General features: G+C 34.1%; 2 protein-coding genes across 13 annotated transcripts in view; one reads left to right on the top strand and one right to left on the bottom strand.

Moving 5' to 3' along the window:
* LOC123525214 (cystinosin-like) overlaps positions 1 to 7,451 on the top strand; it is a 30,642-nt gene extending 23,191 nt beyond the window's left edge. For both annotated transcript variants that reach the window (XM_045304082.2, XM_045304083.2), the window contains exon 10: positions 285 to 7,451. In XM_045304082.2, the coding sequence (XP_045160017.1) occupies positions 285 to 307 (23 nt within the window). In that variant the 3' untranslated portion in view covers positions 308 to 7,451. The remainder of the gene's footprint in view (positions 1 to 284) is intronic.
* A 1,584-nt stretch (positions 7,452 to 9,035) lies between these two features.
* LOC123525216 (DNA-binding protein RFX2-like) overlaps positions 9,036 to 14,570 on the bottom strand; it is a 65,277-nt gene continuing 59,742 nt past the window's right edge. For all 11 annotated transcript variants that reach the window (XM_053538067.1, XM_053538069.1, XM_053538063.1 and 8 more), the window contains one exon: positions 9,036 to 14,409. In XM_053538067.1, coding sequence (XP_053394042.1) covers positions 13,993 to 14,409 — 417 coding nt within the window. In that variant the 3' untranslated portion in view covers positions 9,036 to 13,992. The remainder of the gene's footprint in view (positions 14,410 to 14,570) is intronic.

Below are 14,570 nucleotides of genomic sequence, written 5' to 3'. Positions count from 1 at the left end.
TAATAACATAGATTCATAAGACAGTAACCGGACATTCACTATCTAACAAACATTTTAAATAAGCTTGATGAGTAAGAGGGCCAAGAACCATAACTCATTTTTTTGCATATTGCTTTAAATCAAGAACTTATTGACCAGTGTTGGCACCCATGACAGTGTTCTTGTTATACATGGCTGGGTGACATTCAACACAGAAATAGCTTTGAAAAAACCCATATAGAGGTATTTTAAATGATTATCCAGTTTTATTCATCAAGTAAATATTATAACATTTTATACTTCAGATTCGAATGGTACAATACAATAGGAGGAGGATATTATGGCATATATCACACACTGTATGATAGTTGTATACATGCTCCCTGTGATATTAGTATACATGTTCTACAATGGACTGGACTCTGTTGTAATGACATTGTGATTTCGATATATCTGTCGATTGAAGTCTTATAACAAACTGTTGTATACATGTTCCAAGTGATAGTGTTTTGTACATGTATCCAGTGATAGCTGTATACATGTTCACGGAATATTTGTATACATGTCTGTTAAGACTGTGATTATGATATATTCTAGTATCAAAGGAATATAAAAGTGTTGTATACATGTTCCCAGCTATATTTGTATGCACATTCTTAAGTTGAAGAAATACTGTGATTTGACAAAGCTGTGTGTCAAAGGCTTATAAAGAGCTGAAGTATATGTGCCCCAATTGATGTATACATTCTCTGTGATATTTGTGTACATTCTCTGCATTGGATTTGACTTGGTTGATATAATATTGTGATTTTGATGTACTTGTGGACAGAGGGCTTGTATTCAACAAACTTGTATTCATGTTCCAGTGATGGTTGTATAAATGTTAACAGTGATAGTTGTATACATGTTTCATGTGAGTTGTATACATGTACTTGGCGATAGTGTTGTATACATGTACCCAGCAATAGCTGTATATATCCTCCCAGAATTATTTGTATACTTGTCTCAAGTTTACATGTTGTATTCATATTCTCAGTGATAGTGTTGTATACATGTTCCCAGAATTATTTGTATACATGTATCAGGGGCTTATAAAGAACTGTCATATATATGTTCCCATTGATTATTGTATACCTGTTTATATTTGTATGTTCTTTTTTAAGCAAAACTGAATTCATTTCTCTAATATGATTATGTAGGGCTTACAACCCCCCCCCCCCCCCCCCCCCCCCCCAAAAAAATTGTCTTATACATGTCCCAAGTGAGAGTTTCCACTTTTTCTATATCCTATTGTATATAAGTTCTAACTTATGGATGTAGATGCATATATTGTGTCATTTTGTTATGTTTTATTTATCGAGAGCTTATAAATAAAGTGTTGTATACATGTTCCCAGCAATAATTGCAAACATGTTACCAGTTGATACGTGTAAACCTGTTACCAGTGATAATGTTATACATGTTCCAAGTGATAGTTTTTTATGTATTGAGAACAGTTTTATACATGTTCCAGATAAATTAATATATGTAAATATGATCTTGGGTTGAATTTTGTAATACTCATATATAGAGGGCTTATCAAAAAGCTGTTGCAACTCGGTGACACTATTCTGTAAAGTCCTCTATATTGTTCAAGTAACATGAGATTAAGAGCAGCAAACTTGTTCTGTTTAAACTTCATAAAGGATCAAATCTGCATACTGTAAAATAAATGAAAACCAACATAGTGTATTTGTGATCAGCATGGATCCAGACCAGCCTGCGCATCCTCTCAGTCTAGTCAGGACTCGTGCTGTTCGCTTACAAAACCGTTAGGGAACAGCATTGATCCTGACTGCGCTGGTCTGGATCCATGCTGGGTGCAAATGCACTATGTTGGTTTTCTCATAGTGCGGGTCATTTCTGACCTTGATAAGATTGTTTGCTACGCTTGTTTTATCACTTGTTATATATGTACATGATTTTAATATTTTGTGCAATATTTTTCATGTTGCTTTATCCACATTGGTATTTCATAGCAAAATACAAGCAGTATGTGCCAAATTAGTGCCAGTGGAAATATAATTATGTAGTAACTGTTGAAGAAAATGAATGTACTTGTTGAATGCCAAAATTTGTTCACATCTGTTAACCTTTCCTAAGTTTAAAGGTTTATAATGCTTTTGTTCATACTGTGTTCTGGCCCCGTGTTCACAAAACATTGTCAGTCTCAGCTGAGTTTGATAATGAAACTTTATTTGTCGTTTATATCTAAATAGCATGTTTAAAACTAAATTTTAAGTTTATAGCTATTTTCAAATGACTTTTCAGTATTGATGGTCAGTTTCATTTGGAACTAAGTGTTGAAGTTTTAGTAAAATTGATATTAAAATTTCAAACTCAAACTCAGCTGAGACCGAAAAATGTTTTGTGAACACGGGGCCTGAACATAAAATTTGTGTGTTTCTTATTAAATCCTGTTTTCAGTAGCAGTTTCCTCACATATATACTAAAGGTTTGAATATGAATTAACACAGTGGAATATATTATTGAATCCATTAATCATGATTACTTCCCTTTATAGCCTTAATATTGAAACAAGTGCTTTTCTAACCATGTAATGATGAGGATATCTGTTTTTAACATGAAATTAAAAGCCTTATGGAACTTTGAACTTTTACTCTGAATAAAAGTTTTGATTTCACTGGAATTTTTTGTAAGTGAATGATTTAGTATATAACTATAGTTTGAGGTAATTCTTTAATGATTGTGTTTTTCACTTTCTTTTTCTAAAATGATATACGAGTCATGCCATGAGAAAACTAGCATAGTGGCTTTGCGACCAGCATGGATCCAGAACAGCCTGCCTGTCTGGTCAGGATACATGCTGTTCGCTAACAGTTTCTCTAATTGCAGTAGGCTTAAAAAGGGAACAGCATGGATCCTGACCAGACTGCGGATGCGCAGGCTGGTCTGGGTCCATGCTGGTCACAAAGCCACTATGTTGGTTGTCTCATGGTGCGGCTCAATTATGCTGATTCTGACCCTTGCTGATGCTGATGCACTTTTACACTAAGTGTGTTTTTTAAGTTCAATCCAGTATGAACAGAGTTTTTTAAGGTAGATCTGCATGTTCAGATCAAAACTTTTTCTACCATGTAGAATTTGATTAAACCCTGCTTTGCAATAGCCTAAGAACATATTTGAAAAATAAAAAAAATTGTCGAGTGCTTGATTTTTTGCTAGACCAAGATGGATTTGAAATTTTGGATCTCACACAAGTTTTCATGGGAAAATACAATTTTGATAACATTTGCGAATACAGATTTTTATATACTGTAGATTTTAATGAAACTTATCAGTCGTAAATTAACATTTTGATGTCATATGTCATCTTTAGAAATGAGGATGACATTGCCATTTAAATAAATTAAGTCATTGGTGTCAGTCATTTCATAAAATTATTTTCATTTCTGTATGCTGAAACCAGGCTTTATTGTACGTTTTCTGGATAATGTTACACCATTTCATCAGATGTGCTGAACTACCTTTAGCCTGCTAGCAGCTAGTGATTCTGCCTATGCGACCAGTACAGACCAAGATGATCATGGTCTGCTCTGTTCTCTATTCAGTCAGTAAATTTTCATTGAACACCATTTCAAAATAATAAATGGTATTGCCCAAATTGTATGATCGACAAGTTCAGTATAGAAATTTAGCATAGTAAAGGTTAAAGTTTTGTGAAATAGCATTTCCTAACAAATTTAAACAAGTTGCTGTATTTTAGAATTGTCATTCGATGTCTTTATTTGGCTAAATCTGAAACATTGATACCATTGTCTTGTTTATTTCATTTCATCAGTTGGAGGCATTTAACATTGAAATTAAAAATGAAATTGTGTTAAATTGAGAAAGGTTGTTATAATTTTCGAAGATTTATATGTAAAAGTTTTTACATAATTTCATTCAAGACTTCATTCCTTATACACTTTGTATTCTTTTCATTCATATTATAAGTATTTCTATGAAATTATTATAAGAAATTATCAGATACTTAATCTGTACCATGCCTTATAAGAAAACAAGTGCATTTTATCATTTCAAAATTGCTGTCACTGAATACTGTATGGTGATAGAGCCTAAAAGATTTTCTCGTAATATTTTTAATGAAAACAAAGTTGATATTTCTTTTTCTGTCATACTTCCTTCATTTAAACTTTTAAACCCCTTTTAAAGACTGCCAAAGCTATGAATAACAAACCCTTTGAACTGCTTGGTGTGTCCATTGAGTCTGAACAGAAACATCCTTTTATGGACCCTTAAGTTTGTTTAAATGGTTCCACTTGGTCTGTTTAAGGGGCTGACATAGCTAAAAGCAGAAAGACCATTGAACAGCATCTTCTCTTGAACCTTTTGATGTATCTTCACCAAACTTGGTCTGTGTTGTTCTTGTATGTATGTCCCCCTCAACCCTTTGTGCTAAAATAGAAAACCCTTGAATTGACTTCTCATGAATGTACTGATGTACATTCGCAAAACTTGTTCACTACTGTCCTTTTATGGACCTTTGTCAAATATTTTCAAATGGTTTTACTTGACCCTTTTTTACCCCCCAGTACCCCACCCTGAGCTGAAAATAAAGACATTTTAAAGACTTTTACTCATGAATCACTTGATGGATCTTCACCAAACCTGGTCTGTATCATCTGTCGATTGATTCGTCTTGTTTTTAGCTCACCTGTCACAAAGTGACAAGGTGAGCTTTTGTGATCGTGCGGTGTCTGTCATCTGTCGTCCATCCGTCCGTGCGTAAACTTTTCCTTGTGACATCTAGAGGCCATATATTTCACAAGATCTTCATGAAAATTGGTCAGAACGTTCACCTTGATGATATCTAGGTCAAGTTCGAAACTGGGTCACGTGCCATTAAAAACTAGGTCAGTAGGTTAAATAATAGAAAAACCTTGTGACCTCTCTAAAGGCCACATTTTCATGGGATCTGCATGAAAGTTGGTCTGAATGTTCATCTTGATTATATCTAGGCCAAGTTCAAAACTGGGTCATGTGCGTTCAAAAACTAGGTCAGTAGGTCTAAAAATAGAAAAACCTTGTGACCTCTCTAGAGGCCATATATTTCATGAAATTTTCATGAAAATTGGTCAGAATGTTCACCTTGATGATATCTAGGTCAAGTTCGAAAGTGGGTCATGTGCCGTCAAAAACTAGGTCAGTAGGTCAGATAATAGAAAAACCTTGTGACCTCTCTAGAGGCCATATTTTCCATGGGATCTGTATTAAAGTTGGTCAGAATGTTCATCTTGATGATATCTAGGTCAAGTTCGAAAGTGGGTAACGTGCCATCAAAAACTAGGTCAGTAGGTGAAATAATAGAAAAACCTTGTGACCCCTCTAAAGGCCATATTTTTCAATGGATCTTCATGAAAGTTAGTCTGAATGTTCATCTTGATGATATTTAGGTCAAGTTCGAAACAGGGTCATGTGCGGTCAAAAACTAGGTCAGTAGGTCTAAAAATAGAAAAACCTTGTGACCTCTCTAGAGGCCATACTTGTGATTGATCTCCATAAAAATTGGTCAGAATGTTCATCTTGATGATATCTAGGTCAAGTTCGAAAGTGGGTCACATGCCATCAAAAAGTAGGTCAGTAGGTCAAATAATGAAAAAACGTTGTGACCTCTCTAGAGGCCATATTTTTCATGGGATCTGCATGAAAGTTGGTCTGAATGTTTATCTTGATGATATCTAGGTCAAGTTTGAAACTGGGTCAACTGCGATCAAAAACCAGGTCAGTAGGTCTTGATATAGAAAAACCTTGTGACCTCTCTAGAGGCCAGAATGTTCACCTTGATGATATCTAGGTCAAGTTTGAAACTGGGTCACGTGCCTTAAAAAACTAGGTCAATAGGTCAAATAATAGAAAAACCTTGTGACCTCTCTAGAGACCATATTTTTCAATGGATCTTCATGAAAATTGGTCAGAATTTTTATCTTGATAATATCTAGGTCAAGTTCAAAACTGGGTCACATGAGCTCAAAAACTAGGTCACTATGTCAAATAATAGAAAAAAATGACGTCATACTCAAAACTGGATCATGTGGGAAGAGGTGAGCGATTCAGGACCATCATGGTCCTCTTGTTTTAAGGTAGTAGACCAATAGTAGCCAAAATTCAAAATAGCAAGTATTGAAATATATCTACAATACAGATTTTACCATGGAATAAAAGTTACAGAAAATTTTCTTATATGAGGGCTGTTAAAAAATAAAGTAGACTTTTTCTCAAGCTTTTTTATACATGTTAATGAAGGAATGCAAGAAATACACTATCATAATTCGCAATCTTTCCACTAACTTCACTGCAAATTTGATGTGATTATGATCATACCGTCAGAAGTTATGTTGCTTTGAAAATGGTCACTTACACAAATCAGGCGCACGTTGATCATATTTCAACAACGTAAACGACGTAGTGACTTCATTAAGATGCTTTCATTTAAGTTTGCATTAATTTATATCTGTAATTGTTTTTCTTGGTTTTGATTAAAATAACTTTTTGTTTGGTTAGAATACTGAAAACAGTATGAACCCCTATGCCAAGCATATCGTAAAGTGTGCGCACCTTTATTCAAGGCACTATAGATTGACTTTAATGGCAAGTCACAGGATGTTGTACTTTCTTCCTAGACCTTTGCTGTCTTCTAGCAATTCTTGGCCATTTACGTATTGTTTGTACCACAAAGACTAAGACACAAATGACCAAACGTTGTTGTGGTGTCTGCTTCATTAGTTTATAATTTTCATTCAGTGTTTGCCGAAATCTCCACGTAACTTAGCAACTGTCTGGTTATTTATGCGAGCAGATGATGACATTACATGTGTTAAGAACAATAATATTCACTTAGTAATACTTTATGCATCGTTTACTTCCGCGTCCCATGTCTGAATGATGCCATACTTTCAGTGCAAGTCACCTGGACATTGTATTTTCAGGTTAACAATTGGACTATCAGTGCGAATATTAGCAGTCAAGTTCAAATTATGACAAATGAGTAAGCGACTGTGCCAGTTATGCTTAGCACTGGTAATAAACGTTCTATGCGCTTAGCCCATCAGCAAAAATGTTCCATAATGTACGACTAAATTAATTACAATCATATATTTCTTATTGCATTGTACACAAAAAAAAAAACAACAGCTTTTGATAGTGTCTACATTATTTTTTTAACAGCCCTTGTGCTCCCCATCTTAAAAATTTGCTTTAAATATTTAAGCCATCCAGAACTGCAATTTAGTTTCGTTCATTTGGAATTTGTAGCTACTTAGCTGAACCCGCCGTGTAATTATACAGATAATTCTGAAGTTACAGATTATTGTTTATGAAAACATCAAAAGAGTTGTACATAGAAACTTGCTTAACTGTACAGGAATAACAGACAGACATTAAGAAGTATCAAATAAAATTTTGAAATTCAATTAATTTTGTTTTACATTTAACAAGGCAGTCTGAACGACAGCTAAATCCCCCGCCACTGCTATGGATAGTGAAAGGGTAAACCTTTGATTTTAGCTGTGACCTTGACCTTGAACTGACATGGCGGACTCACGAATTCTGCACAACGTCTTGATGAGGTGATCGTTTGACCCAAGTTTCATGAAAATCCTTCAAGGGGTTTAGGAGATACAGAGCTGAAACCTTTGACCTTCAGTTGTGACCTTGACCTTGAGTTGACATGGCTGACTCATGAGTTCTTTATGAGGTGATCATTTGACCCAAGTTTGATGAAAATCCTTCAAGGGGTTTAGGAGATACAGAGTGGACACCAAAATGGAAGGCTCAAACCTTCTACCCTTAGTTGCGACCTTGACCTTGAGCTGGCATGGTTGACTCATAATTTCTGCACATCGTTCTGATGAGGTAATCATTTGACCCAAGTTTTATAAAATTCCTTCAAGGGGTTTAGGAGATATAGAGCGGACACGAAATGGAAGGCTCAAACCTTTGACCTTCAGTTGTGACCTTGACCTTGAGCCGACATGGCTGACTCATAAGTTCTGCACATCGCCTTGATGAGGTGATCGTTTGACCCAAGTCTGATGAAAATCCTTCAAGGGGTTTAGGAGATATAGAGCGGACACAAAATGGAAGGCTCAACCCTTTGACCCAAACTTGTGACCTTGACCTTGAGCCGGCATGACTGACTCATGGGTTCTGCACATCGTCTTGATGAGGTGATCATTTGACCCAAGTTGAATAAAATTCCTTCAAGGGGTTTAAGAGATACAGAGCAGACACAAAATGGAAGGCTCAAACCTTTGACCCAAAGTTGTGACCTTGACCTTGAGCTGGCATGGCTGACTCTTGGGTTTTGCACATCGTCTTGATGAGGTGAGCATTTGACCCAAGTTTTATAAAATTCCTTCAAGGGGTTTAGGAGATATAGAGCAGACACAAAATGGCAGGCTCAAACCCTTGACCTCGAGTTGTGACCTTGAGCTTGAACCGACAAGGCTGACTCATGGGTTCTGCACATCGTCTTGATGAGGTGATCATTTGACCAAAATTGATGAAAATCCTTCAAGGGGTTTAGGAGATATGGAGCGGACATGAAAGTGTTATGGACGGACGGACGCAGACCATTCCTATAACCCCTTCGCCACGGCGGGGGATTAATTATACCTGATGCCAGTTGTCCAGCAGACTTCATGCTTGTGTTGGAGATGGATCTCAGAAAGCAACCTTGCATCGGTTGATTTCAAATTATTCTGAATCAACTAAGCAGTTGGTTTGAGAATGGAAAAACTCAACCAAGGTGTGACGCTGGCGAGTAGGACAATTCTACTTATTCCTCGAATAGTCTAGCTAAAAAGGGTTTGACTTACAAAGCCAAGTTTGGAAACTAGTTTCTAATTGATAGCAACTTGCTGGTTGTTTCCAGGCACAGTTTTAAAAGTTATCAATGGGATGGTTTCATTCCAAACTTTCTAAAAAAATCGTTTTAAGGTCAACATAAAACAAGTGAGATTCCAACTCACACTTCAATAAACAACACAAAGTCATTCTTGTACACATTTGATCATTTAATGGTACTCTTTTTGTTTTGATTCATAAAATACAGAATTGCATTTAATATAAAGTAAAAAAAATAATAAAGGCATGGGCTTTCAAACACTATTTAATCAAGATAGAATATCCAAGTATCTCACGTTCTTTTGCATATAAAAAGATAATACTGTACAAGTTCTCACAGACAATAGCTGAACATACTTTTAACTCTTGTCTATAAATAAATCACTTGGACTTCCTGTTTAACTTCACATTTTCTACCAAAATATATAATAAATGACTTGCAGGAAATCTAAATGTTTGGAAGCAGTCTGCTGGTTTTACACAGTGTTTTCATTTTGACAAATGCCCATTAGACTAGGCCGGTAGATTGTACATGAAACTTGTGTTACATGCTTTTTTGCATATTTTGGTTTATGAACCATTTTACTAACTCATTCTTAAACATTTTCTGATTGACCTGTTCTACATCTAGATAAAAGTAATGTCCAACCATTAAAACATTTTTGGACTACTGTGAAATCATTTAAATTCGCTGGCATGAAATTTCGCGCAAATGTGAAAAAGAACTGTTTCGCGCGGGCTTTAATTCGCGCATTTTCTATTTTAGAAAAGAAAAATAAAATTAAGAAATAATAATAGCGCGGTCCTTAATTTGCGCATCAGTCCTAGCGCGAAATACGCGAAAATTCGTCCTACGCGAATAAAAAAGATTTCACAGTATTCAATCTGTCAGTCAATATTTTGGAAACAGGATTTCCACTTTGTCACCTTAAATGTCAAGTGTTTAACTTGCATGAAAATTAGTGCAGATAATTACACTACATAAAACTATAATTCTCCTGCATTTCAAGTGATCTCTCTTTAATAAAATACACACTTCAGTAACAACAGCTACTTCAAGCTTTTGTTGATCTTTTCTATGTTTGACCTTTCAAGAATGAAAGTACAAAGTGGTTTTACAGTAACAAGAACATAAACTGAGCATTTCAAATATTCAACAATACTTAAAACAATATCTGAATACAATGTAAACTATCATTTTCCACATATCATCACGACACTGTTTTACCAGATATGTCTACAATATTTGACAAAAATGAAAACCTTTGAAAGATAACAAGTTAAAACCTATCAGCTCCTTTGAACTGAAAAAAAAGTACCTTACCAGTATGCTTTTTAGGCCCTATCAAAATAGTATACTGTGGAGAAAAAAAATGTTGAACAAAACAAGAGGCTCTGTAAAGCAAGAGAAGTTATTTTGACTATCTTCCCATGTTTCTTAAAGATATACTATGCCCATACTTCGCCGAAATATTTTATAATTAAGTAATAATTTAGTTAGAAAATCATCAAATATGTTTAACTTGGTAAAATGTGAAACTGTTCAACTCCGAGGCAAGATATATTCCATATTCACAAACAAAGATTTCATTTATATTGAAATATGTAGTTTGCAATAAATTTCAATCTCGGCGCACGAAACAGATGCAAACAAACATGACATCAGATGACTTGTGCCATTACAAAGATGAGCACAACCTTAAGTTCCATTTCATTATTTGCCGCATAAAGTTACAAAATACTTGTTAAGTCATGATATCTGAATCCAAATATATATTATACAGAACAGAATTCATTATGTAGAAGTACGACTACAATTTTTATACTGAATAGAAGTTAAAACACAATGTACAACCAAATCACCAAAGCTGTATCACTCACTTTATGACAGATATGGATTATTTCTCCCTGAAAAGTCCCAGTATTTCACGGAGGAGCAAGAAATAACATATACATGAAAATTGCAATATATCTGATTAAATGTTATCTAGTAACAAGCATTTGTTCAAAAATCTTTGTTTTTTTAGTGGCATTATATATTCATACTATGTTTTAATACATGACTGTGCAGTATTCTAAACCTTACAGGCAGTTCTATTCATACACACAAACATGCTTATTCTACATGTTACATTAATGATGTAGAGAATTTGTTTGTATTTTTCAAAATATGAAATTTGGGCATAATACATCTTTAAAAATATAAACCAAAAATGTTCCCATCTTTGTACAAACTGACATTATCTTCTATATTACTCATGCATTCATCAATTATATCCATAACTGGGTTATTCATAAAATTCAACAATTCTTAGACACTGTTAGTGTGGTATGCTACTGAATAGTAAATTACCCCATCCTTTAGTTTAATTTGCTTACATCTAAATTTGAATGAACTTGATAAAACATAAAATACAGCTACAAAACTGAACACATCTTTAAGCCCAACATGAACTCATCATTAAAAGATAAATGAAATAAATAGCAACTAACAACTTTAAAAGATTAAATATGGCAAAAAACTGACAATTCATAAATAAATAATGATAAAACTCTCACAAAGTCAAAAGAAAAGCTCCTATGAAATGGTTCTGTTTATTCTAAATAAATGTCATGAACTCGTAAAACAAAATCTTAAATTTTGACGATCTTTCACTCCAGCATATATAAAACATGTCAAAGAAATATGAATTTGAATCTGTAGAGAAAAACATTCTTAATGATGTACAAATTTCTTCAGTTGTGACGATAATCCTAAAGAGGGTCCTTCATGAGAGTAAAAAATAATGTACCTACCCAGTAATTAAAACATATCACAATTTTGCTAATTTGGTAAAATTAGAGTAAAACACATCTGACACGAAAAACACAATTTCCTCAACTGGAGAAAACCATCTGTCCATCAAAAAATTGTAAGTTATTGATTATTGTTCCAATTAATTAAAGAAAATGTACTTTTGAACCATATAAAATATATTTTGAACCAAGTCAAACATAGAAATAAATTTCTGAATAAAATTTATTCAGCAAGGCAGGATTAGAATAAACATCACATTTCACAAACCACAGACTGTTCAGCTGTTTTTTTTTAAATAAATTTGATTTCTTTGTGCTCTGAAACAAGTGATCTTAAATAATAAAATAATCATAAAATAGCTTTCATACTGTGTTAACATCTAAAACTACTTTAAATATAAACAATCTATATGGCAATAGAAAAATTAATGTCTAGTTTCATCTGTAACAAAAAAATCAAGGCCACTTAAATACTCTTTTACACTTCATTGTCAAACATTGCAATGCATCAATGATGTTTTATTTACATGTACCCTGTACGACTAGCTATACTCTGCATACTATGTCAATTCCAAATTGAGAATAAAAATCTTTTCAGACTCTCTTATCCAAACCCTCTAAACAACAAATCTAAGCTGAATAAAGAAACTGTTGTCACTTGAATATCAAAGAACAAGTGTCAACAATTTTTTTTTTCGTTTGAGCCCTAAGAAATACTAGCTCTGTGACAAATGTAACATTAATATCACTTGACCCTTGCAGACTTTTTGTCCTCCAAACACAGTCACAAACAAAATGACTACAAATGTATATAAATATAAATGTATTTACATATTTCAACTATTATTTACAAGTTCAGAATGTGTAGAAAAACAATAAAACACAATACAAAGTTACACTGGAACAATGAAGTTTTTGAACACAAATTTCTAGTATTAACCATAACATTTTATGAGAGATGAAAATGATGTTTTTGGAATTCAAAGTCCTTTGATGGCAAGATACCTATTATCAACTATATGACTGCTTGCAAAAATCCTTTGCAAGTCAAAATTCCTCTGTAGCTTTTTACACTTCTAAAATCTGAAAATGGTGGCTTCATCAATTCATCAGCAATCCTTGTATACATACATTAAACATACAAGTCAGTGTGTATTTATCTGGAGAAATTTTGGCATGCCTACCAAAACATTACAAAATGAGCAATGTTACAAATAAATTACATGAATAAAACCTGTAACAGACATGAAAAATAAAATTCAAAATAAACATTTCTTACACCATCAAGTTATCACTTTAAATTTGACAACTACAGCAAACATTGGTAGTAATGTCAGGCAATTAAATGAAAAATCAACAGTTTTGTTTATTTGTCGGGTATCAAGTCATACTCACACAATTTAGACTGTATGGTGACTTGCCAGACTTAATGTTATAGGAAAACCCAAAATGCCCCTCCAGGCATCTTGTCAGGCACAATACAACCACCAACTTTTCACAAGCCTGCTGAAAAGCTTCCTCACACTTCAATCAGTAAGGGGTAAATCCAACAGAGACGAGGGGCAAGTGCTTCAAAGTCAGTGACCAAGATCACCTGGTAAAAGAGGCTCCCTAAAAGATTAGCAGAAATGCTTATGAAATATGTTAATTTTGTACAATATTTCCCAATGTCTATTACTGGTTCAACTCTATCAAAATGCAATGACTAAATGAGATAGCACATTATGATCTATGCTTGCAAAAGTAATGACATATAAATGAGGAACAGGAAATAAATATAAAAGCATTCATAAAATGAGTAGCACATGAACAATGTTGGATGACAATGACAACCACAGAGAATACTGCAAAATACCAACTACCTAGTTACAAACTCTAGAACTCAGATTAAGTGTGGCTCATTCTTGGAAAGCATGCAAAATCAAACCTCAAAATTACTATTCTAACAACCAATATAAAACTTCCTTTGAAATGATTCCCTTATTTTGAAATGATTCTGATTATAACAGTTTACAGCTGAATTAAATTGAAAATCTGAAAAATTCTGCTTTTTTCTGTTTAATAAATGTAACTCTGCACAAACTTTAAACAATTAAAATTGTTAAAAAAATATCTAAAACAAACAAACAACAATACAACAAGAAATAGAGACATGTGAGCTTCTATCAATTCAGAGCAGCAGCTTCTTTTTCCCCTACCTTCCCAGATCATCTTAAAGATTCACCATAGAACAATGCATTCATCACTAGTGATCTTATACTGTCTCAATGAGTGTATGGCAAAATGAAAACTTGATCAGTTTGTATGCAGCTATTCTATTTTAAAGCGTTTTGCTGTTGCTCCATCACCAGCAGCAAAATTATTTGAGACAGGCATCACAACTATTGTCTTTGCACCACCCATTGCCCCTGTTGTGGTTGCTGTTTTTACTGCAAGAGTTCCTGTGTTGCCTGATGACACCATACCCACAGAGCCATTGTGATTTGCTGTCCCTGCAGAACTAGTTGTTAGGACCATCAGAGTTGTTGCCCCTGATGTTGCACCTAGATTTTCTGCTGTTGTTCTGTTGATTAAGGATGTTGCAGCCCCAGTAGTTTTGTTTAAAGGTGCTTGGATGAGGGTGGGTTTGGTGACTATGTTGCTGGACGATTTGTTTATTGTTGCTGTAGATTTCTCTATCTCTGCCTCAGAGAAGCTCATGGCTACAGCACTGCTGAGATCCACAAACTGTTAAAACAATAAAAATTATATAAACAAAAGCTTCATATCAAAGGCCAATTTCACATTAACTTTTCCCTTTGAAAACGGAAATGGAAAACATCTGTGAATGAGACGATTTATAAGAACAGGAAGTTATGACTTTAAACTGTTATTATAAAACACTTAAT

Source organism: Mercenaria mercenaria, chromosome 3, assembly GCF_021730395.1.
Source record: "Mercenaria mercenaria strain notata chromosome 3, MADL_Memer_1, whole genome shotgun sequence".
Lineage (NCBI taxonomy): Eukaryota > Metazoa > Mollusca > Bivalvia > Venerida > Veneridae > Mercenaria > Mercenaria mercenaria.
This window is presented reverse-complemented; position numbering and strand designations above follow the sequence as displayed.